The sequence below is a fragment of the Rhinoderma darwinii genome, chromosome 3 (genome assembly GCF_050947455.1).
Source record: "Rhinoderma darwinii isolate aRhiDar2 chromosome 3, aRhiDar2.hap1, whole genome shotgun sequence".
In the NCBI taxonomy this organism is placed as follows: Eukaryota; Metazoa; Chordata; class Amphibia; order Anura; family Rhinodermatidae; genus Rhinoderma; species Rhinoderma darwinii.
In genome coordinates this window covers 293,851,680-293,878,902 of record NC_134689.1, presented here as the reverse complement: position 1 = coordinate 293,878,902, position 27,223 = coordinate 293,851,680, and the positions used below count along the sequence as shown (strand labels likewise).

At 40.0% G+C, this 27,223-nt stretch overlaps 1 protein-coding gene and 1 long non-coding RNA gene across 2 annotated transcripts in view; one reads left to right on the top strand and one right to left on the bottom strand.

The window, feature by feature from the left end:
- Window positions 1–19,580, top strand: part of LOC142749707 (uncharacterized) — a 43,029-nt gene extending 23,449 nt beyond the window's left edge. The window contains exon 3 of the long non-coding RNA XR_012882442.1: window positions 19,453–19,580. This is a non-coding gene — a long non-coding RNA (uncharacterized LOC142749707). The remainder of the gene's footprint in view (window positions 1–19,452) is intronic.
- ADAMTSL3 (ADAMTS like 3) overlaps window positions 1–27,223 on the bottom strand; it is a 465,354-nt gene that overhangs the window by 38,808 nt on the left and 399,323 nt on the right. Inside the window, exons 22-24 of the mRNA XM_075858077.1 lie at window positions 24,177–24,304; window positions 19,444–19,572; window positions 6,011–6,193 (exon numbers count right to left, since the gene is read on the bottom strand). Coding sequence (XP_075714192.1) covers window positions 6,011–6,193; window positions 19,444–19,572; window positions 24,177–24,304 — 440 coding nt within the window. The remainder of the gene's footprint in view (window positions 1–6,010; window positions 6,194–19,443; window positions 19,573–24,176; window positions 24,305–27,223) is intronic.

Genomic DNA, 27,223 nt, shown 5'->3' with positions numbered 1-27,223 from the left:
TGTGTGAAACGTTTGCTGTCTATGGTTTTCACGCACCCATTTCCTTCAATAGGCGGCTAGGTGCGTAAAAACTCACCAATATAGGACATGCATTTGGTTTCACGCAACAGACACTAGCTGCATGAAAACTCACACATATGTGAATAGGCCCATTGAAATCAATGGGTCAGTGTGCTGTTCGTTGTTTCAACGCACAGCACACGGACGAGATTCAAGCTCATCTGAATGAGCCCTAAGTCTATCATGTGTGATATTGTCTGCTGGGGCCATATATCTAAGTCTATCATGTGTGATACTGTCTGCTGGGGCCATGTATCTAAGCCTATCATGTATGATACTGTCTGCTGGAACAATGCATTCAATTCTATCCAGCGGTGTAGCTAAAGGAGCCTTAGGGTATGTTCACATGGCTTAGCAAAATACGTCTGAAAATACGGAGCTGTTTTGAGGCGAAAACAGCTCCTGATTTTCAGACGTTTATGTAGCAACTCGCGTTTTTCGTGGCGTATTTTGCGGCCGTTATTGGAGCGTTTTTTAATGGAGTCAATGAAAAACGGCTCCAAAAACATCCCAAGATGTGACATGCACTTCTTTTTCACGGGCATCTTTTTACGCGCCGTATTTTGACAGCGACGCGTAAAAATACACCTTGTGGTAACAGAACACCATAAAACCGATTGCAAGCAATGGGCAGCTGTTTGTAGGCGTATAAGGGGCGTTTTTTCAGGCGTAATTCGAGGCATAAAACGCCGAATTACGTCTGAAAACAGTGTGTGAACATACCCTTAGTCCTATAGATATGCTATCTTCGATATATACAGTGAAGGAAGTAAGTATTTGATCCCTTGCTGATTTTGTTAGTTTGCCCACTGTCAAAGACATGAACAGTCTAGAATTTTTAGGCTAGGTTAATTTTACCAGTGAGTGATAGATTATATTTAAAAAAAAACTGAAATTCACATAGTCAAAATTATATATATTTATTTGCATTTTGCACAGAGAAATAAGTATTTGATCCCCTACCAACCATTAAGAGTTCAGCCTCCTCCAGACCAGTTACACGCTCCAAATCAACTTGGTGCCTGCATTAAAGACAGCTGTCTTACATGGTCACCTGTATAAAAGACTCCTGTCCACAGACTCAATGAATCAGTCTGACTCTAACCTCTACAACATGGGCAAGACCAAAGAGCTTTCTAAGGATGTCAGGGACCAGATCATAGACCTGCACAAGGCTGGAATGGGCTACAAAACCATAAGTAAGACGCTGGGTGAGAAGGAGACAACTGTTGGTGCAATAGTAAGAAAATGGAAGACATACAAAATGACTGTCAATCGACATCGATCTGGGGCTCCATGCAAAATCTCACCTCGTGGGGTATCCTTGATCCTGAGGAAGGTGAGAGCTCAGCTGAAAACTACACGGGGGGAACTTGCTAATGATCTCAAGGCAGCTGGGACCACAGTCACCAAGAAAACCATTGGTAACACATTACGCCGTAATGGATTAAAATCCTGCAGTGTCCGCAAGGTCCCCCTGCTCAAGAAGGTACATGTACAGGCCCGTCTGAAGTTTGCAAATGAACATCTGGATGATTCTGAGAGTGATTGGGAGAAGGTGCTGTGGTCAGATGAGACTAAAATTTAGCTCTTTGGCATTAACTCAACTCGCCGTGTTTGGAGGAAGAGAAATGCTGCCTATGACCCAAAGAACACCGTCCCCACTGTCAAGCATGGAGGTGGAAACATTATGTTTTGGGGGTGTTTCTCTGCTAAGGGCACAGGACTACTTCACCGCATCAATGGGAGAATGGATGGAGCCATGTACCGTCAAATCCTGAGTGACAACCTCCTTCCCTCCACCAGAACATTAAAAATGGCTCATGGCTGGGTCTTCCAGCACGACAATGACCCGAAACATACAGCCAAGGCAACAAAGGAGTGGCTCAAAAAGAAGCACATTAAGGTCATGGAGTGGCCTAGCCAGTCTCCAGACCTTAATCCCATCGAAAACTTATGGAGGGAGCTGAAGATCCGAGTTGCCAAGCGACAGCCTCGAAATCTCAATGATTTACAGATGATCTGCAAAGAGAAGTGGGCCAAAATTCCATCTAACATGTGTGCAAACCTCATAATCAACTACAAAAAACGTCTGACTGCTGTGCTTGACAACAAGGGTTTTGCCACCAAGTATTAAGTCTTGTTTGCCAAAGGGATCAAATACGTATTTCTCTGTGCACAATGCAAATAAATATATATAATTTTGACAATGTGATTTTCTGTTTTTTTTTTTTTTTTATATATATAATCTTTCTCTCACTGGTAAAATTAACCTAGCCTAAAAATTCTAGACTGTTCATGTCTTTGACAGTGGGCAAACTTACAAAATCAGCAAGGGATCAAATACTTATTTCCTTCACTGTATGTAAAAAAATATATATCTATTTTTCGAGGGGGGGGGGGAATATATGTCTCGGGGCTTGTGACCCTGATCTTTTAAGACCCTAGCAACATCCCTGCTTTGTAATTTTACTACTTGACTTATAAAGTTTTGTGATTGTGTTAGTACAGGACTATGTTAACCAGTTCCCCACCACCCGTTCTACACGACCACAACAACCTGAAGAATTAATTGAACATGTTATTTAACGTGGAGCATGAACGGTCTAAAAAAATTACCAAAAAAAAATGGTGAAAATAACTTTTTGCTATATTTACATAAATGATACAGTAATTTATTTGTACACCTAAACTGCACAGAAAAAAAAACCATACAATTTCTCTTGCATAAAGCAAGGTCACATATAGCTACGTCAATGAAAAAATAGAAAAAGGTAGAGGCAAAAATCATAAAAATCAGGACTGGTTAGGGGCTTTGTCACAAGTTTATAACTGCCCTATCTTCTGCCTAATCTAATAGGCGCTTTAATGTAGATAAGTAATGTGTTGTTGTTTTTTTTTTAAAAAACACATTTATTTTTGACAAAGTTATGAGCATTTTAAGTGTTATGCAAAATTGTTCTTAATGCCCAAGTGGGCGTTTTTTTTAACTCTTGACCAAGTGGGCATAGTAAAGAGAAGTGTATGACGCTGACCAATCAGTGTCATACACTTCTCTTCATTCGTGTACAGCTTAATCCACAGAAAAGCGTGATCTCGCGAGATCACGCTGTGCTGTCACTTACTCCCGTAGTTCCTTCACACAAGCGATGGGAGTATGACCAGACATCGCCTCCACTTCTCTTTACTATCCCACTTGGTCAAGAGTAAAAAAAAGCCCACTTGGGCATTAAGAACAAATTTGCATAACACTTAAATGCTCATAACTTTGTCAAAAATACATGTGTTTTTTTTAAAAAAAACAAAAAAACAACACATTACTCATCTACATTAAAGCGGCTGTTTTTGTAGATGATAGGGCAGTTATAAACTGGTGACAGAGCCTCTTTAAGGGGTTAAATAGTCATAATAAAATAAATGCAATTAGGAAGAGTAAGAAGCTAAAGATTAAGAGATAGCCAGCCATCTAACCACTGAGAACCTCTCTGGTGTCATCATGCCAATGTATAACACCATTCTATAATTAAAGGGTAACTCAATTCAAAACATTTTGCTGTTCCTTGGTTTTCAGAACATGTTGACAAGGAAACCAATGGAAATAGAACGTTCTTTAGAATGAAGGTAACCGTGAAAGTGTAGGATCTCCTTTTAAGGCTATGTACACCTTTGAATACGATTTTCTTTTAATAAAAAGGTCAATCAGTGTGTTTTGTGCAACTTTATAATTGTTTTTTGTAAAAAATAATTTTGACTTTTTGAGATACAGCTGTTCTGTATCCTTTATACAGAGCAGCTGTACAGTATCTTACGCTGAATCCTGTACCTGTCAGGTCCGCGGGACTGACAGGTTCAGTGTCAGCCGATTCTGCATGTCTCTGACATGCAGGATCCACCTGTAATTGATCACATCTCAGTTCATAACTTATTTAAAAAAAAGAATCACTTTCGGAGGTGTACATAGCCTTAACACCATATTGAGTAATGCAGAACAGTATAAAAGAAAGACACTTATAATATACAGGTAGTTTGTTAAAAAATGTCTTCAGGTAACTGACTTCGTGAACTGTTCCTTAGTGTAGTCAGAGTTTCCACAACGCAGAGGGAAACACTCAACGGACTGTATCATTGTGGAACTGACCATTGTGCACAGATAATGGAGGGTTATGGGGGTTTCCACCTTGAATGTAACAATGGCCATATATTAGTAAATCATGAGATAGTGTGATAGAATAGAAAGCTTGTTAATTGTATTTTTTTCTAAAAGAGAAAATGTCATTTATGTATTGTATCTGCTTAAGTTGTTTCCGTTCCCCTGCTGCCAGTGTTCTTTACATGATGCGTCATCCATAAAGATGTAACCATGAAAGCCAGTTGGGGCACTACATCACTATGGACAAAATGTCACCATGGCTGGCAGCAGGGGCGTAACTAGGAAAGACTGGACCCCATAGAAAACTTTTGACTTGGGCTCCCCTGGGTGTCACACAACCCCCACTTGTAGATAGTGCCTCCCTATAGATTCCCCTGTAGATAACGCCATACAGCCCCCTGTATATAGCACCATTCAGCCCCCTGTATATAGCACCATACAGCCCCCCACCCTGTAGATAGCGCCATACAGCCCCCCTGTAGAAAGCGTCATACAGCCCCCCCTGTAGATAACGCCATACAGCCCCCTGTAGATAACGCCATACAGCCACCCTTGCAGATAACGCTATACAGCCCCCCTTGTAAATAACGCCATACAGCCCCTGTAGATAACGCCATACAGCCCCCCCTGCAGATAACGCCACACAGCCCCCCCCCCTGTAGATAGCGCCATACAGCACCAAACCCCTCCCAAAAGAACGGCCTATAGTTTGTCCTTCAAGAGACATGTATCCCCTATCCACAGGACACAGACTCCGGAAGTCCGCGGTTTCTCATGGAGAACATTGGGGGGGGACTTTCGGTCCCCCGTTCTCCTTATCGCTTGGGGTCCCAGCACTCACACATGTATCCCCTATCCTGTGGATAGGGAATACATGTCTTTTGTAGGAACAACCCCTTTAATGGCAGAGCGGGGAGATACCTCCCTGCTCTGCCGTAGTGTTCAGTGGCGTCGCACTGTAGCAGCCATAGCGGCTACTTGCGGAGCCTCCGGCCATGGGGGGGCACAGGCCCCCTCATGCCAAGGGCTCCATAGTAGCCGCTACGGCTGCTACAGCGGTAGTTACGCTACTGGCTGGCAGCGACTACTTCTGCGGTTGTATAATTATGGGGAACACATCATTGTGTTAGGAGCATGCGGTTGCCAGGATCCATGCGTGTAGCTGGGACATTATTATGTTTTTATGTGAGGGAGCGCATCAGGGGGTTTTAGCTGTTAGGCGTTAAAGCATGGAGGGCAAAGCAGGGCAACAACAATCAATAAGTAAAGTATATTACAAAAGCCTTTCTTTCACACTGCTTTGTGGACTTACCCAATGTTGTAAACCAACACTTTAATACAAAATGGCAACAAATAAACACTTTTTTAGTTGTTGTTACAAATTGTAAAATGGAGATTAACCAAGCCTTGGAAGCAAAGCATTGTCGACAGAGAACATATGTTGAAATTTGCGGAAGATATGCAGATCTCAAAAGAAAAGGTTGACCTTAAATTTTAAGAGGGTTGGTTAGCATTTCATTAGCTTGCACATGTAAAGTGCAGTAAAATACCAGGGTAATGAGCTGGAAGAGACACCAGACAGACGTCATGCTCAAACCACATGTTGGACTAAAGGTTACATTTTCCAAAATAATCCAAAGTTGCCTTTTTTCATTAAAATTAAGAATTTAGGAAATAAGGGTACAACTTTTTGCTACAGCTATTATTTCTCAGGAATGCCATAAAAACTGATAAGATTATAAAACTTCACCACACACTTGCTCATAACAAAAGAATGCAGTTAGAGATTCTGATACGAACCAGATAGGTGCAGAGCAGACATTGCTACTGTTTTTCCAAGAACATTTGTTGCAATACACATGTATGTTCCTTCACTTTCCTCTGTGATGTTTGTCAGCAGAAGAGAACCATTTGAAAGCACAAATGAGTTATTTGGCATTGGGAAGTCTTTCTTCAGCCAGTTAAGTGTGGGATACGGTGAACCTAATAAAGAGAAGAGCAACAATTTATCAGATGTGGTTATATATATTAATCCCAGTCAAAAGTGAGCTGGAGTAAGAATCGCCAAATTTATTAGAAAGGCACACACCTCTTTATAAATTCTGCACATCTCTGGCTATCTGTGCTCCAGTGTAACGTCCGTGGTCGCTGACCACGAACCCCTCCCATCCTGTCGACACCTTTCTCTCCAGAAATGCCAGCACATGCGGCCGTCCTGTTCCACAATGACCACTAGGGTGCGCATGCGAGCTCAGTCCAGCCTTAAAGAGCCAGAGTGCACACGTGTGAGATTGAGCTGATTGCTCCCAGATCACCCTGGACTATAAGAAGGACCCTGCCCCTTCCTGCATTGCCTGAGCATTGTTTGTCTGTACCCGTTTCTGTCTTTGCAAATGGTCCCTCGAGTGTTTTCCAGTTCCAGTGTTCCCGTTCCTGCTACCTGTATCCTGTGCTACGGTGTTCCTGTGCTGTACAGAGTTGGAGTCGTGTTGTGTCGCCTGCTACACCCGCTGTGTTTCATCGCACCTGTTGTCTGCCTGCTGCCAGAGTTCCATCCGAGCCTAAACCATCGCTACTGTCTGAATTGCCACAGGTATCTTTATCCGAAATATAGACATTGACTTTGTACCCTGTTTGGCCAGCTGCTATACCGCGGCGGCGGTACGGCCCAGTGGGTCCACACCCCCGTCAAGACATCCAGAAAGCAAATCTACAGCAGCTATGAACTGTCATAGATTTGCGCTATAATTTCTGCCAATTTCCGATATAAATTATATTAAATTTGTTAGTCCACGGTTGTGCCATGCCCCTTCTGGCTAAGCTGCATCTACTTTTTCAAAAAAGTGCAGTCAGCGGCGTAAAAAAGTAAATTTGGCAAAATATTGCACAAATTGCGTCTTTTCCACACCAGAAAACGTGGCGTAAATTGTTTGATAGATTGACCTCTATGTCTTCTCAATACCCTATGCTTCCTCAAGACCTTCTGCCTCCTCAATACCCTTTTCCTACTAATCAAGATCCTATGTCTTCTGAATGCCCTTTGCTTACGCAAGACCACCTACCTCCTCAATAGCCTCTACTTACTGAGTGCCCTCTGCCTCCTAAATAGCTCCTGCCTCCTCAATACACTCTTCCTCCTCCTCAAGACCCTTTGTCTTCTCAATATCCGATGCTTGCTCAAGACCATCTGCCTCCTCAATAGCCTCTACCTATTCAGTGCCTTCTGCCTACTAAATAGCTCCTGCTTCCTGAATTACTGAATACCAATGTGTCTATAACCGAGGAATATTCTACTTTACACACATTATAGGATGGAATATGTAACTTTATTTGCAGGTGTATTCCACTGGATTTTCTTTTGTCTTTCAACAGATTTCAGGAAAAATACAAAAAGAATGTACTGTGATATAGCGGTCCATACTGCAACTCAACATGTAAATTGTAAAAATACAGCCTATAACCTTTTCTATCAGAAGGTGGTGTGACCTGAAAAGATTACGTAGACTTCCCAACTGACAGCACATAGTTATACGAAAGACAAGGCAACCTTCAATCATGCTGAATTTTTTTAGATCTTGGTCTTTAGAGTTTTGATATAAGTTGGCAGTTTCTGAGATATTTTTTGACATCGAAACAAAAGATCCTTTCTATGAATGCTATAAACTTTATCCAAGAGCAACTTGGAGTGGAAGCTCTGTTGATATTTATACCACATGTGTTGACTGAAAAGCATTTGGCTGTAAAAATGAAACACAAATCAGGCCTCAAATGTTGTAAATATATCTCAGCTTCTGCAACGTGGATCCAATGGGCGATGACTTACAATAAGAGCTGGACAAATGTTATTACCGAATGTGGAAACAAAACAGAATATACACCAAGGGGAACAGGAGCCTTCCGGCTGTAAGGATGAATGGTGAATGGCTGCTTTATAGTATTTGTACAAATCTCCCCATATTTGTCAGTTGTAAAGGACTTGATAAAATAACACAAGAAAGTTATCTCTATTGGCAGGAATGGGCACAGACAGCAGAGGACCCAGCACCAGAACAGTATATTGGACTCTCCAACACCTCATCATAGAGCATCTCCCTCATGTCTCAATTTTTTTTTTAACAGAACAACCCATCTAGTGGATTACAATCCACCAGTCAAAGTAAATTACATAATAATACAAATTCGCTACAAATGTAACAATATTTTATATCTACTCAGATAAAAGTGTTCTTCAGCTTTATGTCCTGGTTTAGGTAACATTATATGAGTTTCTGGGATAAGGAATATCATTGCTGGTGTATTGGCTAGATGCCTCACTTCTCAGAGCAGATTTGGCCATGGAATGGTAGACTATCATTTGAGAGGTGTGTTATTAGCTAAAACTACCAGGGGTAATGGGGTGAGGTTTTGGACCATGTGTTACGTGAAAAAAACATGGCAAAGGACTGGTAATTACAGCTGGTCAGATTGGCACATAGCTGAGTGTTGGTACTAACATAGTAGTAGTACTTAAGATGTAACATTAAAAATTTACATTTGTAGAAACCCGTGGAATAGGAAACTAATACTAAAATATGACATACTTGGAGAACATACTTTCCTCATCTAAATGATCAAACTAGCCTTAGGTGTAGCACTTCATCTCTAAAGCTTTTGCTCTTTAGATTAGAATTCCTTACTAATATCTTTTCTTTAAACTTTTTATTATTTTGTTCAACATTTTATGGATCTTATTACAAATGAAAAGCTGCACTACATATACACGTATTGAAGTTGAAGGAAGACTTGACAAATCAGATTAAAGGAAAAGAGGGAAGGAATTATTTATCAAGAAAGAATAATGTTATAGATTATAAATAATCACAACATTCAATGTGGTAAGAACAAAAGGGCATAGGAGAGGATTTGCTACTTTCTACATTGATGTCATGTAACTGGACTGATGTCAGTGACATATTTTATAAAAGGTGATCAGGGGCGTAACTAGGAAAGACTGGGCCCCATAGCAAACTTTTGACTGGGGCCCCCCTCCCCTGGGTGTCACACAACCCCCCCTTGTAGATAGTGCCTTTTTTACAGCCCCCCTGTAGATAACGCCATACAGCCCCCCCTCTGTAGATAGCGCCATACATCCCCCTGTAGAGAACGCCATACAGCCCCCCTGTAGATAACGCCATACAACCCCCCTGCAGAGAATGCCATACAGCCCCCCCTGTAGATAACGCCATACAGCCCCCCCTCTGTAGATAGCGCCATACACCCCTCTGTAGATAGCGCCATACATCCCCCTATAGAGAACGCCATACAGCCCCCCTGTAGATAACGCCATACAACCCCCCTGCAGAGAATGCCATACAGCCCCCCTGTAGAGAACGCCATACAGCCCCCCCTGTAGGGAACGCCATACAGCCCCCCCTGTAGGGAACGCCATACAGCCCCCCCCTGTAGGGAACGCCATACAGCTCCCCCCTGTAGGGAACACCATACAGCCACCCCTCCTGTAGGGAACACCATACAGCGTTCCCCCCCTGTAGGGAACGCCATACAGCGTCCCCCCTCCCAAAAAAATGCGACCTACAGTGTGTCCTACAAAATACATGTATCCCCTCCCCACAGGATCTACACAGGATAAGGGATACATGTGTGATCGCTGGCAGCGATAGGGAGAACGGGGGACTGAAAGTCCCCTGAACTTCTCCATGGCAAACCTCGGACTTCCGGCGTCTGCGCAGCTCAATAAAAATGAAAGGAGCGCTGGTCACGCATGCGCACAAGCACGACCGGAGCTCCATTCATTTCTACGGAGCTGCCGACACAGACCCCGGAAGTCCGAGGTTTGTGATGGAGAACTTCAGGGGACTTTCAGTCCCCCGTTCTCCCTATCGCTGCCAGCGATCACACATGTATCCCCTATCCTGTGGAGATCCTGTGGAGAGGGGATACATGTCCTGTGGAGAGGGGATACATGTCCTGTGGAGAGGGGATACATGTCCTGTGGAGAGGGGGGGGATACATGTCTTTTGCTCTATTTTGCGCCTTCAGGACCAGACACCGTTTAGCCATTTTTAGCACGTTAGTTAAATGGGTATAACTTTTTTATTTGTTGGGCTAACGACGTGATTTTTGCGACGTTTTTTCCGTAGACAATGCAGGTTTCATTTTTTATCGTTTTTATACACACCTTTTTTTGCTATTTTAGAATTTTTATTCATAAAGTTTGAAAATAATAGTAAAAAAATAAGCTTTTTTACAATTTTTTTGCTAATAACATAGTTTTACCCTAAAATAGACCTTTTATTTGTGATCGTCATTGTCTACCATAAATTTTTATATATTACATGTCTATATTAGGGTAATTGGGTCAGCGCTAGCGTTACAACAATGATTGGCGGGGGGGAAAGTTTTTTTTGGGGTGGGTATTTTATGTGTATTTATTATTTCAATTTTTTTTGCACTTTACTTTATTATTTTTTTATTACTATGGTCTGTCCCCCAAAGGTCAAAAAAGACCTTTGGGGAACTTTATATATTTTTTTTCTTTCTTTTACACCATGTTTTTCCACTGTAACTGGAGCTGCACAGCAGGGAAATCAGCCCTCTCATAATGACGATTGTCACTAATAGGGCTGTGCTGGGTCTAGTAAGACCCAGCAACAGTCTGCCACTAACGGCACCCGGCGATCATGTGACCAGTCACATGATCACCGGGAGGAATAGAGACAGCGCCGCTGCTGCTGCCTCTATTCCTGTACACAGCGCGCATTCAGCGCTGTGTACAAGTGATCAGAGAAGACAGAAGCAGCGAAAGCTGCTTCTATCCTCTCCTCAGGGTCCCCGGCAGTCACTGACAGCCGGAGACCCGACATTCAGCTGCCCGATCGCGCGGGCAGCAAGTTAAAACCCGAGCCGTAGAAAGTCTATGGCTCGGGTTTTAAGGACCCTGGCCGTAAAAATACAGCCAGCGGTCGGGAACCAGTTAATGGCAGAGCGGGGAGATACCTCCCTGCTCTGCCGTAGTGTTCAGTGGCGTCCCGCTGTAGCAGCCATAGCGGCTGCTAGCGGAGCCTCCGGCCATGGTGGGGGCCCGTGCCGGCGGGTGACACGGGCCCCCTCATGCCGCGGGTCCCGTAGCAGCCGCTACTGCTGCTACGGCGGTAGTTACGCCACTGAAGGTGACATCACCTATGATAAATGTGTTTATAGGCTAGATCTGTGCTCCACTTCTGTAAGACAAGATTTCGTTTTTGACATTCATAAACATGTCTTTCAGATAAGACTAAAATGTCGCACCCTCATCACACCCTGTAATGTATTAACAAACATTGGGTGTGGCAGTTTTAGGGGAATGTCCAGGGCCTAACAAAGGCCTCCATGGCTGTCCTGTGAGAATGACTTTTTGGGAACAGCTGCCTGTGCATTCTATATGCACAGGAGCAATATATTGGAATACAAAGGTATTCTAATGCATTCAATAAAAAAATAAAAAAAGGCTCTGATTTATCCATAGAAGAATGATAAAGAAAAAAAAACAAAAAACAGACAAGGATCACCCTAAGAGAATAAGTCAATAAAGTTAATTATCTGATGTGCATAAAAAGTATTATGGTGGACGACTCAATAACCTGAGAAATATTTGCTCATTTGCTTCTGCAGGATGGCCTTTCGGGAGGTCATTGAATTTGTCTTGAAGACCAAATTGAGAGAATGGAAGCCATCTTCATTCCTTCCTACCCTCCCATCTTCTTATTTTAACCCCTCGCCCTTTTTTACCTTCTTTCTGCTCTCTCGTGTCTTCCATTTCTTTCTGCCATCGGTTCCTTTCTCTACTTGCTTGCCCTTTTGTTTATTCTGTTTGCTGTTTGACAGCTTCCCCACTAAATTGTATTATGATTATCTAATGTAGATTTATTTGCCCTTCATCCTGAAGTGCCGGCACATTTGTTCTGCTCTTATGTAACTTGTATGCTTAAGGATGTTTTTCACCACAAGTTCTTGGTGCTTATTTTGTTTTTGTTCTGCCAAAGTTCCAATGTACTTTTGTTTCATCGTTGGTATAAAAAAATAAAAACCTTCTAACAAACATCAAATTAAGAAAAAACACTGACAGCAATGCTATATTTTTAATATTCCAGGTTAAATAAAACCATACTAAGGGTAGGCGCAACATAGCTAAAGGGCACTGTTTTTGTTAAGTCACCCTTCTACTATTGTCACATTTTTGGGTGACAGAATGATAAAGAAGTCTCTCACCAATAAAAGCACAACATCAAAAAGCTAGTCAGTTTTTCCAATGTTTAGGCCATTTATCCAAGTTTCCTCTGGAACATTAATATATCTAAAGTACTTAAGGCACTTAGAACATGTTGGTTTATTTAACATAGTTATTGGTTCTGTGTATTTGTTTGACTTTCATGGGGAAGTGTATATATTTTTGTACATTTTTCATCAGTTATATGCCATGTTTGGGCAAGGGGGCATTTTACCAAAAATAACACGCAGGATATAGCTGAGATGCTAATATGAGCCTTAATCTTAAAGGTTTACACTCCAGGAGGATAAATATAGTACGTAAATATTATATAAACATGTGCAGTGCATTTCAGGGGCATGTGGGAGATGCCCTTTAAATAGGCAAAATCTAATTTATGGAGTCAAAAGACGATAATGTATGTTCTAGGATTCTTGCATAAACAGAGGTGTTTCTTGCTAATCTGACAGAGTGTCTATTATGCAGTGGCATAAAAAAAAAACTTAGTTTAATGGAACAGACAATTTGATATCCTTAGTAAAAAAGAAGCCTTGTTTGTGTAAATTATTAAAGAGCGGTTTATCCTTGCAAAAATATTATTCCCTAATGTTCCTGAAATATTGCCAAGGTCAATGAGAGTTTAGCGTTAGAAATTCAAGCTAGGTGCATTTTTCACACTAAATCTGGGTTACCAAAGATATTTATAAAAAGCAACACATGTCAGTGAATTGCTATGGGTTCAAGTACAGTAAATTTAAGGATTCTACTCATCATTTGGTGGGTGAATAGACAAGAGATGGCTGCTCATATAAAGACCAATAGAAAAATCTAGGAGCCATACATTCAATTTAACGGCTTGTGTGGCTGTACGCACCTGGTCACTCTCCATTTTAGCGTACAGATGTAGCCGTCTTTATCTTTACTTTTAACGCATTAAATACACAGTGGAAAGATCCTTTATCTTAAAGGGAATGTGTTGCCAGCAAAACATGTATTTTTTTTTTAGATAAACAATTAGTGTATAGGTGATTAAACATTGTTCTAATTTTTTTTATTTTTTTCACGAGTCAGGAAATATTATAAATTAGATTCTAATTTATAATATTTCCCAGTGCTGGTCACTAGATGGAGCTATTCCCAAAATTGCAGCATTGCATGTGGTAAAGCAACCACATTGCTTTTTGCTGCAAAATTGGGAAAAACTCACTCGCTCTAGTGAGCTCTGAGAATCCCCCCCTCCTTTATCCTGGCTAGTGCCGGGATAAACGAGGGGTTTGAACGGTCTAACCTCCTACACTGTGTGTCGCCATTTTTTGCGCTAACACACAGTGTAGTAGGTTTACATACACTAGTAAACACACACTAAAACACGTACATACACAGAAATCACTTACCTGCTCCAGTCACCGCCGCTCCCTCCGGTCCATCCGCTTCGTCTGCTGCCGCTGCTCCATGTGCACAAGTCCGGAAGCCGCGACCGGAAGTAGTAATCTTACTGTCCGGCCGCGACTTCCGGTCCACAGGAAAATGGCGCCGGACGGCGCGCATTTCAACTTGGACTGTGTGGGAGCGGCGCATGCGCCGTTCACACAGACGGCGTACACCATAGTGACTGCGAACGGGCCCCGTTCGCAGTCCCTATGGGACTGTGGCTGCCGTATTCCATGTCTGTATGTGTCGTTAATCGACACATACAGAAATGGAAAAAAAAATGGCAGCCCCCATAGGGAAGAAAAAGTGTAAAAATAGAAAAAAGTAACACACAAACACACAAATAAATAAAAACGTTTTTAATAAAACACTAACATAAAACTGACATGAAAAAAAAAATTTTGGTGACACTGTTCCTTTAACTTTTTCAACAACATTTCAATGGCTTTTGTTGTGTGATATCACGCTGCAACAAGTTATCAGAGTCAAGATAAAGATGGCTACATCCGTATGTGAGATACGGAAAAAGCAGAGTGAGCAAGTTCAGCTGTTTCCTCATCACTCCTTCCCTATAATAGGGTCACCAGACTTGAGCTGTTTTTGAGATAAGTGAGAGTCCCAGAATTCTCAGCAGGACTGACACCAAGAAAATACTTACAGCATATAATATTGGTTTAAATTCTGGGAAGTGTCGACCTTTTACATCAAACATACTGTAGTAGTTATCTCATGTAGTTAAAACATATTCCTCTATTGCAATATACTGTAGGAGTTCAGCGAAGCTGTTAGGGATCTCTCAGACAATGAGTTTATTGCCTGTTTCACATGACGACCAGCAGCATTTTGAATGCAGCTCTGGGCTATAATACAGGTTGTCACTCAGGATCGAATAAGTCATGTATTTACAAAGTTACTTAACTCTATGTGCCAATTCATTCAATATATAAAAAGTAAAACTATGTGGAAAGGTTTGCTTTAAATGTAATACCCATATTCATGTGTGTTTTATACCAACCAGAGGAGGTGTAAAGTACAATCACTTTGGTACACAACAGGACTTATATGGCCAAACACTACAATGCAGGCAGGCACATAGTGTACATGCACCCTCTATTTTGCCAGTGACTAAAAGGGTATTCCCATCTAAGACATTTATGTCATAGCCACGTGATATGCCATAAATGTCTGATAGATGCGACTCCAAGCTTTGGGACCTGCACCTCAAGAATGGAGGCCACCCGACCCTGTCCTATCTGGTAGGGCGGCTGTCGCCTGCCGTATCCAGGAAGGGGATTGATGGAGAGGTGGCTGCGAACATGCTCGCTTGCTTGTTTTGTTTAACCCCCAGATGCAGCTACATATGTCTCATGTATATATCTGAGATACAGCTACATATGTCTATTGTGCAGTATATAATCATTAGTCAATAGACTAATGATTTATAGTAAATACTGGTTTTAATAGAACTGAAGTTTAGGGAAAAAAAATCATTCTTTATCATGGAGAACACCCACCGCGTGCCATGAAAAAACATTAGAGGAATTCATTGATTTGCCTGTTTGGTGCCTTTCATCAATCTTAAAATAAAAGATGTCAGGGTGACTGTAGTCCATGGCACAAGGAGGGTTAAAAACATCTTTGTGATTAATTTAGGCTAGTCATAGACATTCTTATGATGTGATCATTTTTGATAGCACATATTTTTCTCTAGGAAAAAATGTACTTTGAAGTTAGACTCTCAAGTTAACTGAAGTTAAAATCTCTAAGGGAGTATATATTTTTGTACTTAACTTGTAAAGGATGGCAGAGCTCATGGTGGAAGAGAGATTAAAGAAATGTTGATAAATCGTTAAGAGAAAAGACAGTAATTGTGTACAGCTAGGCTTTAAAGGGGAGATATATCGCTTTCTCAGTACGGAATATTCTAAATTTTTGTGCATTTTAAGTATAATATAATGCCAAAAGCTATTTTGTATAGTACAAAGGTCACACACAGTCATGTCTTGTATAGTTGGATATAGGGAATTCAATATTAATAGAGGGGCTCCTCTGGTCAGGGTCTTAATATCTTGGCCAGAGTCGAGAGAGGTTACATAAAGCATCTCTTGCTCTGGAGGACCTGCCCTGCATTACACAGGCAACACATTGTTTTGAATGGACACTGTGTAATGCTCAATTTCCACAGTGGAGGCGCTGCAGGGAAATTGAACACTTACTGCTAGATTTTCCCCACAGATGACAGCTGAAGGCTTGGGGTTCCAGCAGGGGGACACTTTGTGATCAGCTAATTTTCAAGGGACCCTTCAAACAAGAAGGGATTGTCCAAAGCGGACAACTTATTTCAAATAGATGCTACATTATAAGCTCTATCATACACATCAGTTGTTGTAGAATTTATTTTTGACTGATTGATCGGCACAATGTTCTCCGTGTTCTACTGAAAAAAAAAACATTTTGCAGCAGATAGGATGTATATTAACAAAGCAGATTATTTTTAATTTTTATACTGTTCATTACAGCTGTGATGAAAACAAGCCGTAAATGGTGGCATCTGAATGTTTTGTTCCCTCTTTTTTTTTTTTTTTGAGAAATGAAGTGGACAAACATGAAAAATGGAAGAACTGCATGTTCCTTTAGCTGCAGTAGTAAAGGAGCCAGCGGGGATGCAGGTCACAGTTGTCACCATCATTGCCTTGAAGAGTCTCTGTCACCAGATTATAAGTGCCCTATCTCCTACATAATCTGATCGGAGCTGTAATGTAGGTAACAGCAGTGTTTCTTTATTTAGAAAAACAATCATTTTTGAGCAAGTAATGAGCAATTTTAGATTTATGCTAATTAGTTGCTTAATGCCCAACTGGGTGTTTTTTAATTTTTGACCAAGTAGGCGTTGTAAAGAGGAGTGTATGACGCTGACCAATCAGTGACCAATCATCATCATACACTTCTCTCCATTCATGTCCATTTGTACTCAGCACAGCGTGATCTCGCTGTGCTGTCACATACACCCACATTAACTTTACTGAAGTGTCTTGAGAGTGAATAAACATTGCCTCCAGCCAGAACGCGATGTCTATTCACACTCCCGACACTTCGGTAAAGATTGTGTGGGACTTAATCACAGCACTGCGTGATCTCATGATATCACACTGTGAATGACAGCACAGCTGTGCTGTGTGATAAAGTCCCACAAAAACTTTACCGAAGTGTCGGGAGTGTGAATAGACATCGCATCCTGGCTGGAGGTGATGTCTATTCACTCTCAAGACACTTCAGTAAAGTAAATGTGGGTGTAGGTGACAGCACAGCGTGATCCCGTGAGATCACGCTGTGCAGTGAAAATGGACATGAATGGAGAGAAGTGTATGACGCTGATTGGTCACTGATTGGTCAGCGTCATACACTTCTCTTCACTACTCCCACTTGGTCAAAAGTTAAAAAACGCCCAGTTGGGCATTAAGAAACTAATTAGCAAAAATCTAAAATTGCTCATAACTTGCTAAACAATGATTGTTTTTCAAAATAAAAACCACTGTTATCTACATTACAGCGCCAATCAGATTATGTAGGAGATAGGGCACTTATAATCTGGTGACAGAGCCTCTTTAAATTCCCTTCACTTAATACCACCTCTGTCTCAGTAATCTCTGCAAATGCTATACGGCCAGGATCATATGCTCAGTTTAGACACCGTTTTTGGTGTAGTTTTTTTGAGCCAAAGCCAGAAATAGATGATTAAGGAAGGAATGGTATAAAGAAAAGACTGATGCATCTCCTTTCTGTTTTGTCCACTCCTCTGCATCAAAATTGTGTGTGTGATCCTAGCCTAAAGGTGATTCTTTTCATAAAAGCAAATCATAAAGTGACATCCACAGGGAAGAAGGGTTCAGCACCTTTGAAGTATGACCACTGTAAAGAATAAAAGTAGTTAACATCAATGGCAGTACGGAGGCGCAATTTGACTTGGTCTTGGATTTGAACCCACGCATTTCAAGCCTTCCAATATAGCACAGATTGATGTCTTGCATTTTAGCAATCCATCTGTTGTATAAAACTAGTTACATAATGCTGCACACATCTGGGAGCCAAGTGTTTCTCTTCCATCTAATGACTTTGAGCAGTGTATACATGCTTAATGTAAATCCAGACCCTGAACAAGGCTCCTGTGTGATGATGGGAATTTACATCTGAAAACATTAGGTATGTAAGCATATTTTTATGTAAAGTGCGCACGCAACACAACTCTAGTTTGTGTTCAGTCCCCCTTCTGTACAATGCTGAAAGCTAACATCTGTTACTGGAAAACTATTAAGTGGAACTAAAATCCTGAATTATAGCTTTTTTAATATGTATTGGTATGTTGTGGTGAAGGATGAACAGTGTGTAGGAGGGTGTAACGGTCTTACCTTTCTTTCATGTTAACTCTGTTATGTGCATTTTCTGCAGCAGACTTTCACTATTAATAACATTCACCTGTTCGCATATTATACATTTTAAAAGGACACCAAAAAGAGGGAATGGGAAAAATTTTAAAAAACAACACAACGAGATCCACTATTTTGCAGTCTGTTAGACTCTGCAAACAGTCCAGTAAAGACCTGGTCAATGTCCTCCTTGTTTTTTTATGTATGAGTGAAGAATGGTTGACAGACGGAGCTTAGTTGAAGTAGCTGTAGCTTTGCTACACTTATTGTTACACATGTAATAGTACCGGAGAAGGAGTAGAGAAAATGTATTGCTCCTGGGATACACATAATAGACATTTATTTTCTATTTAATATATTATTTTCCCTTTATACTGATATACAGGACAGAAAATTATTTAGGAAGAGGTTGATATGATGCTGTTTTTAACTTTAATACTTTTATGAATTTATACAAATAATTATAAATATATTTTCTCAATGCGGTTTCAATGGTTAACAGTATAGTCAGCAACAGCACCCAGTGCAAAAGCAAAAGTGTTAATCTGCCAGCATGAGACTAAGGCCTTGTTTACACGAGTGTGATATACGTCCGTGCGACGCGCGTGCTTTTCACGCGTGTCGTACGGACCTATATTAGTCTATGGGGGCATGCAGACAGTCCGTGAGTTTTGCTCAGCGTGAGTCCGCTGAAAAAAAACTCACGACATGTCCTATATTTGTGCGCTGTTCGCGCATCACGCACCCATTGAAGTAAATGAGTGCGTGAAAATCACGCAGGTCACACGGAAGCACTTCCGTGCGAACAGCGTGATTCGCGCAACAGCTGTCAAACTCTGAATGTAAACAGAAAAGTACCACGTGCTTTTCTGTTTACAAACATCCAAACGGAGTGTCATGATGATGGCGGCTGCGCGAAAATCTCGCAGCCGCGCATCATACGCTGATGACACACGGAGCTGTTAAGTGCCTTTTGCGCACGCAAAACGCCGCATTTTTTGCGTGCACAAAACGCACACGCTTGTGTAAACCAGGCTTAATACATATAGCCCAAATCTCGTGCATGAGAAAAAAGATACCCAATTTACCTAGAGATGTAATACTGTATGGATGCATTAACTATTCTGCATTACCTTTCACAGGGCATTCCAGGGTTACATTCAGTCCTTTTCTTGTCACCAACAAGTCACCCACAATAGCCGAGATGTTGTCTCCATCCAAACTAGTGATGTTCCTTCTGGAGGACTGGATTATCGGTGGTTCTTTAAGTTAAAGTGACAAATAAGTTATAGGTCACGTAATGATATGACATTAGTAATTTACTGATAAGGCTAAGGGTGTATACTGATAAATATAAACTGTGAACTAACCTACAATAACACCACCTATATTATATTTTATATGTATGTATATATATATATATATATATATATATGTGTGTGTGTATGTATATATATATATATATATATATATATATATACACACACACACACACACATATATATATATATATAAATATATATATATATAAATATGTATATATATGTATATATATCCCCTATTCTAGTTTAAGCTGACAGTATAAAGCTATATAAAGAGGACACTTTCTATGTACACCAGAATTTTATTTAAAAGTTTCTTCTATTTATGTTTCTCATGCATATTGCTATTGCTGTTACATTCTACCGTCCATGAATTTGGTATTGTAGCATCATGAGATGTTAAAATACTTTGATCAGATTTTTTCCCAAGCGGTTGAATTACTGAGTGACAGGCACGATCTAGATTGCCAGATCAAAAGAGAATTCACTCCTGCATAATGGTATTCAGATGTGAGATAAAGATCCAACCTTTGTTATTCACAATAAACGTCTTTTATGTCATCATTATTATTATTATATAATGAAAGAAAAACGTATCATTAGAATCAGAGCTAATAATCTAATTTGCTAACATGTGCAATATTTTTATAATCATCATCATCTTCATCATTTATTTGTATAGTACCATCATCTTCTGTGGTACAGTAAAAAAGGGTAAATCATTTATAACAAACAAGTAAAAAATAATACTGTCAAATATAACTCATAGAATGTTAGGACAACTAGAAACACATTTCAACTAGATACATTAGAAAAGAGACTTCACCTCAAAAGTGCTTTCAGCCCATGAAAATAAGGTGTAGATACAAGACGAAAGCTGGAGAATGTGTAAGCAGTTGTGTCCTGTCAGAGGTAGTATTACAAAAACAGTGGGGGAGAATTTGTTGACTGCATGTTCTTGTAGGGGGTTTGGAGGGTTAGTGAATGGAGCATGGCATGTTAAAGTAAAAGGGGATTCCACTTATTTGGTCACACTTTCATTAACTAATTTACGCCACTATATGGTCTTCAAAATATATGAGAAAGGTAAGGAAACAAAGGAGAAAGTTGGACGTATATGATAAAATCTATAAGCTTTTATTGGTAAACATTAAAATCTTGTATTTATCAGAAGTACACGTGTCCTTCTATTCCTTTTCTCATATCTCAACATATCCTGAGATTTGTGGCACCATATGACCAGCTTTGAAAACAAACAAATATGATTTTGTGATATTCTGTCACAAGATTTTTATACTATATGTCTCTATGTGTGGCCACCTAGTGGTTGTGATGTGAATTGCAGCCCTCAAGGGTTTTGCTAGCATGTCACGATATTCTATTGAAGTTGTTTCATGATAAATTGGAGTCCTTAACCAAATTAAAGCAAAGGTAAGGGTGAACACATCTGTACAAACAAGAAAATGAAATGAATCAAAATAGTAAATGGCATCAAGACAGGTATACATAAAGTGTGAAAGGCGGTCCCTAAATAGTATAGTTGTTCTATGCTCATGTATATTGTGCCAGCGGTTCCCAACCTTTTTTTAACCAAGGACCAGTTTCATGCAAGACAATTTTTCCATGGACCAGCGGGGGCGTTCACATGTTGCGTAAGTACTGCGGATTTTCCACAATGGAATTAGTTGCGGAAAAAAAGCATAATACAGCATAATACAGTAGCAGCAAAGTGGATGAGATAGAAATTTCTCATCCACATGCTGCGTAAAAAGTGAGCGGAAAAACCACTAAGACTTTGATATGCGGTGCAGAGTTTTATTCTGCAGCATGTCAATTGTATTTGCATAATTTCTGCTTATTTGTTGCGGCTTTTCCCCCAATGAACTCAATGGGAGGTAGAACCCAAACAAATAGCAGTTGTTGCATTTATTGAGGCGGAATCGCTGCAAAAAACGCAACTCAGAAAAAAATAAATCTTATTCTTACTCAGAAGTCTGTTTCTTCCTCCAGCGCGGCCTCCTGGGATGACGATTCATTCCATGTGACTGCTGCAGGCAATCACGTGCTGTAGCGGCGGTCACATGGGATAAAACGTCATCCCAGGAGGCTGGCTTGCTAGCAGGCCGGCTAAATGCTCAGCAGTTTTCCGCAGCAGACATTCCGGCCGGAATACTGCACCTCAATTTAATTCTGTATTTTTGCCCAGAGTTTCCTGTGGCCACCGGGGCAAATACCAGATACCACGGCGGGGTACGAAATGATCCACGGCCCGGTGGTTTGGGATCACTGGTGTAACACACTGATGCACTGTAATGAATAGGTAGAAACAGTCTAGTGGTACTGCTATTGTGCGCTCTGTTCAGGGTACAGAACTAATATGATGCCACATTGGCATATGGAAGGCAATTCTAGAGAAGAGGATACATAAGCGTAGTCCTTTATATGAGAGTGTAAGGAAGATATTAACCCGTTAGTGACCGCCAATACGGCTTTTCACGGTGGCAACTAATGGGCTTTATTCTGATCCATAAGCCTTTTCACGGTGCTGCATCAGAATAAATAAACAGAGCAGGGAGCCGTTAAATCTCCCTGCTCTCAGCTACCAGAGGTAGCTGAGGGCTGGGCGCATCCCTGCTCGAACGGGTGACATCGATATCAGTATCTATCTCACCCGTTTAACCCTTCAGATGCGGTGCTGAATAGCGAGCGCCGCATCTGAGTGGTTTTGGAGAGAGGGAGGGAGCTCCCTCTCATCCCACTGACACCCGGCGAAAAGATCGCCGAGTGTCTGTGTCGCCGATGGCAGCCCGGGGCCTAATAAAGGCCCCCAGGTCTGCCTGTAGTGAATGCCTGCTAGATCATGCCAGAGGCATGGCCTAGCAGATGCCTGTCCGTTTTAAACGGACAGGCAGTAATACACTGCAATACAAAAGTATTGCAGTGTATTATAAAAACGATCATGGGATCGCATGTTAAAGTCCCCTAGCAGGACTAGTAAATAAGCAAAAAAAAAGTTTTATAAAGTTAATTAAAAAAATGTGGAAAAAAAATGAAAAACCCACGTTTTCCCCTTACAAACTGCTTTATTATTTAAAAAAAACCAAAATAAAATAAAAAAAGTTACACATATTTGGTATCGCCGCATCCGTAACGACCCCGACTATAAAGCTATTACATTATTTAACCCACACGGTGAATGCCGTAAAAAAATAATTAAAAAACAATGGAATCATTGCTGTTTTCTGTGAATCCTGACTTTAAAAAAATGTGATAAAAAGTGATCAAAAAGTCGCATGAACTCCAAAATGCTAGCAATAAAAACAACAAGTCGTGCCGCAAATAAAAAGCCCTCACACAACTGCATTGGCGGAAAAATAAAAAAATATGGCTCTTCAAATATGGAGACACAAAAACAAATAATTTTGGAAAAAAAAGGGTTTTTACTGTGTAAAAGTAGTAAAACATACAAAATCGATACAAATTTGATATCGTTGCCATCGTAACAACCCGCTAAATAAATTTATTGTGTTATTTATATGACACGGTAAACGGCGTAGTTGAGGGACGCAAAAAAAGAGTTGCAAAATTTCAGGTTTTTTTCTATTCCCTCCCCAAAAAAAGTTAATAAAAGTTAATCAATAAATTACATGTACCCCAAAATGGTTCTATTAAAAAATACAACTTGTCCCGCAAAAAACAAGACCTTATACAGCTATGTCGACGAAAAAATAAAAGAGTTATAGCTCTTGGAATGCGACGATGGAAAAATGTAAACAATGGCTTGGTCATTAAGGTTTAAAATAGGCTGGTCAGAGAAGATGCTACACATGGAGTGATACCTAGAGATAAGTGAGGAAATCTAGGCAAGGGCAGCCAGTGAAGGGAATTACAGAGGGTTAGCAATTGAGGAGAATAAGTGTAGGACAGATTTGAGAGGAGCAAGTTCCTTTATGCCACAAAGCCAAAAATGCTAAGTACATATAGTCAGGGTCAGACAAAAAAAAAACACAACAGAATAGCTGTTTTTTTGGTCACCTTAGCCTTCAAATTTTTTTTCAAAAAGTGATCAAAAACTTGCTTGTATCCCAAAATGGTACTAATAAGAACTTTAGCTCACCCCGGAAAAACCAAGCCCTCACACCACTCACAGAAAAAAAATAAAAAAATATTGCTCAGAATATGGCGATACAAAACAATTTTGTATACCAAATAGTTTTTTCTTTGTAAAAGTGGTAAAACGAAAAAAGAAACACCTATATAAATGTGTTATCACCATAGTCATACTGACCTTCAGAATAAAGTTATGTCATTTTTACAATGAACGCCGTAAAAACAAAACCCAAAAGAGAATGGAGGAATCAACAGTTTTGTTTCCCATTCCACTCACAAAGAGCTTTTTTTCAGTTACCCAGTACATTATAGGGTACATTAAATAGTGCCATTAAAAACTAAAACTACAGGAAGAAACAAAAATGAAAAATCGCTGCAGCGAGTCTTTTATGGGGCATTCGCATATCACAAATTATTTCAAGATTACAAATTACCTGCAAAATACAAATGGGAAGTTTCCACATCTGATCCTCGCTCATTAACAGCTGCACACTGATATATGCCTGTGTTATCTTTGCCAGGACTGTGTATGTGCAGCTTTCCACTGTTTTCTAGGAAAATCCTAAGGGCAAACATAAGCACATTCATTATTTCTGATCCTAGAAAGTAAGTCTCTGCACAGATCATTTTTTTTTTTTTTTTAATATTCATAGGACAATTTCCTATTAAAAACCATTGTGTCAAACTGTAAAAAAAAATCAGATCATATAGTCGCATTTGCATATTTCTCTTTCTGAAGTCAATCATGCTGAATTTCAGGGACCGAGGGTGGAATTTAGGGTAGGGGTTATAAAATGTAAATAACAGGTTTTTTTTCCATTAGGGGTGTTGGAGTAGTTTTCCCAACCTAGGGACAATATTCAAGAAAACTCGACATTTTCCACAAATCACTGCAACTTTTCTTTTATCTGGAGATATAGGACAATCCAAGCATACAGTACAAACGTTTTCGGTTGTCAGACCTTTGTTAGACCATCTGATTGTCCTTATGTCCTGTTTCCATAGATTTTGCAAATAACCAAAATACACAATTTAGTTCAATAAATATATTTTTAATTAAATTATTTCCCATTTAAACAAACATAACCCCCCTACAAATATCTACTACAAACATATAAAAAAACATATACATAAAATCAGCCAATTGTAGCACCATATTAGTCATAAATCATAGTTGATCCACAAATAACAGAAATTACAAGCATGGGCACCAGTTCAAATAATGTAAATATATATCTCTTATACCCTATTGTATAGTACACAAGATAGTGATCATCAATAACACAAACATGTATAAATTAGTATACCTGTGGAAGACATGATGGTGGTTGGACCATACACCTGGAGAGAAACACCTCAACGCGCATTTCGCACCCTTCATCAGGAGATGACTGCACTACTCTGAATCCTAGTTTAAATATTAAATGGAGATAGCGATAGCCAATGGCGCATGCCACATTACGTCCACACCATACGTCACTCCATCAGCGTCAATCGCTACTTGCAATTTGCCCATAAACGATGTCCGCCAGTAATATGACAGCTTCCGGTCTGAAGCAAGTGGGTACAGTAACACGCACGCGCACGATCGCTATGAGTATAAAAAGTGTAAAACACTTTTTTTAAATTATTTGTAGAAAATATTATTATATTATTCCATAGATTTTGCCCCTTAAATATAGTCACGGAGTTTAATTCCCAAATATGTCACGCAAATATGAATCACATCACTTAGATAATGAAATAGGTAGCATACTACATATGTCCCAATCTGACTGTGGTAAGAAAAGGGTTAAGGGGTAATCTCTGGAAGCGAAGGTTCCCGCTTAATATTTCCAGTGTGATTACTTTACCCTGTTGGTGCGACATAAGAATGATCTGATGGTCTGACAAAAGTCTGACAATAAACAGTTTACCCTATAAGCTTGGATTATCCTACAGCTCTAAATAAAAGAAAAATGTAATTGATTTTCCGGCGAGTGCAGAATTTTTTTGTATATTAGGCACCAAAAGAGCTTGTCCGAAACCCCTGACTGCAACTATAGGGCGCATATCTAGGCTTCTGTAGTTCAGAGACTTACACAGTCATGTCTTTATTGTACCCTTCATATTAAGCATACTTTACTACCTACAAATATTTCCAATAAAAAAATGAGAAGTATCAGGAGACTGGACACTATAACCTGAGCGCGCAGTTTGTAATTATTGTCATTTATATTCTCCGTGTACTGGAATGGCTGGTACTAAATCTTGTTGTCTGGAAGGTTGAGAAGGGAAACTGGTCTGTCAGTTTACTACCCCAACCTCTTTGTATATGAGGTGTAATATATCCCCATAGAGTGCTATATGTCTGGGTTCAATACACTGCCAAAACCCAACAAATCCTAATCTTTTAATTCTGTGATTGAACAGGGAGAGTACAGAACACAGCCGTCAATCATCACACAAGGACTTTTTATAAGGATTCTGTACTGGCAGAGAATACATATTGTGTGTCATTTTAAAGCTTCCATGTGGCACAGTAAGAGAGAAATTAACCAAATCTCTAGTGTGTCACTAATACAGAAATGTGTATATAATGCCAGCACTCAAAGCCTCAACAAGGCCTGCCTAATTTTTAAGATCCGTTTATGAAAATATTTGTTATACAGTTTTTGGTATTCTGCATTTAATCACATGGCTCAAGGGATGTTTAACAGGGAATTCTTCCAAGCTAAAGTAGGCTGAAAAGGAGGATGAATATAATAAAAAGAAACATGCAAAAAGTACATCAAGAATCCTTCAGGGGCTTAGTACATTGGCCTAATGCATATGACTAATTTCTGCCAAGACTATGAATCGGGTTTGACTTCTGCCTTGTGTTTCTATTCTTCTCTTGTCCACATCTCGATTTAGTTTTTAAAACAATGTTTATAAAGCTCACTATGTAAGAATCCTCCATTGTATTTTAAGATCAGTAAAGGAAATCGAGAGGTGGGCAAGAGAAAAATAGAAAACACACGCCAAAAATCAAACTCTTTCTCTGATAATCTCTATCAACTCCCCAACTTGTAGCCCCGAATTATACTAAGGAGATATTTAGGGTCATTTATTTACAACCCCAGTCCTCCAGGGTGATTCTCTATCCAAACATTATTTAATTGGTATAAAATGTTTGGAATTTCTAGTCTCTTTGTTCTGGGTATTTCTGACAATATTTATATAGTCACTTCTGTTTACGGTATATTAGTCATTGCTTTGATTAGAGGGATTGTCCATAAAGGTTATCCACTGTAAAAAAAAAACATATGCAATTTTCTAATATACTTCATGTTCAAATTCCTCACCATTTTCAAGACATGTACTCGATGCTGTAAATGGAAACATTCGTTTTAACAAACAGGTGATGAAAGCTCAAACTGACCTAGTCATGCTCAAACAGCTGAGAAGCTTGTTACAATGTATCAGTATAGGTAAGAGCTATCAGTCTGGAGTCCAGTAC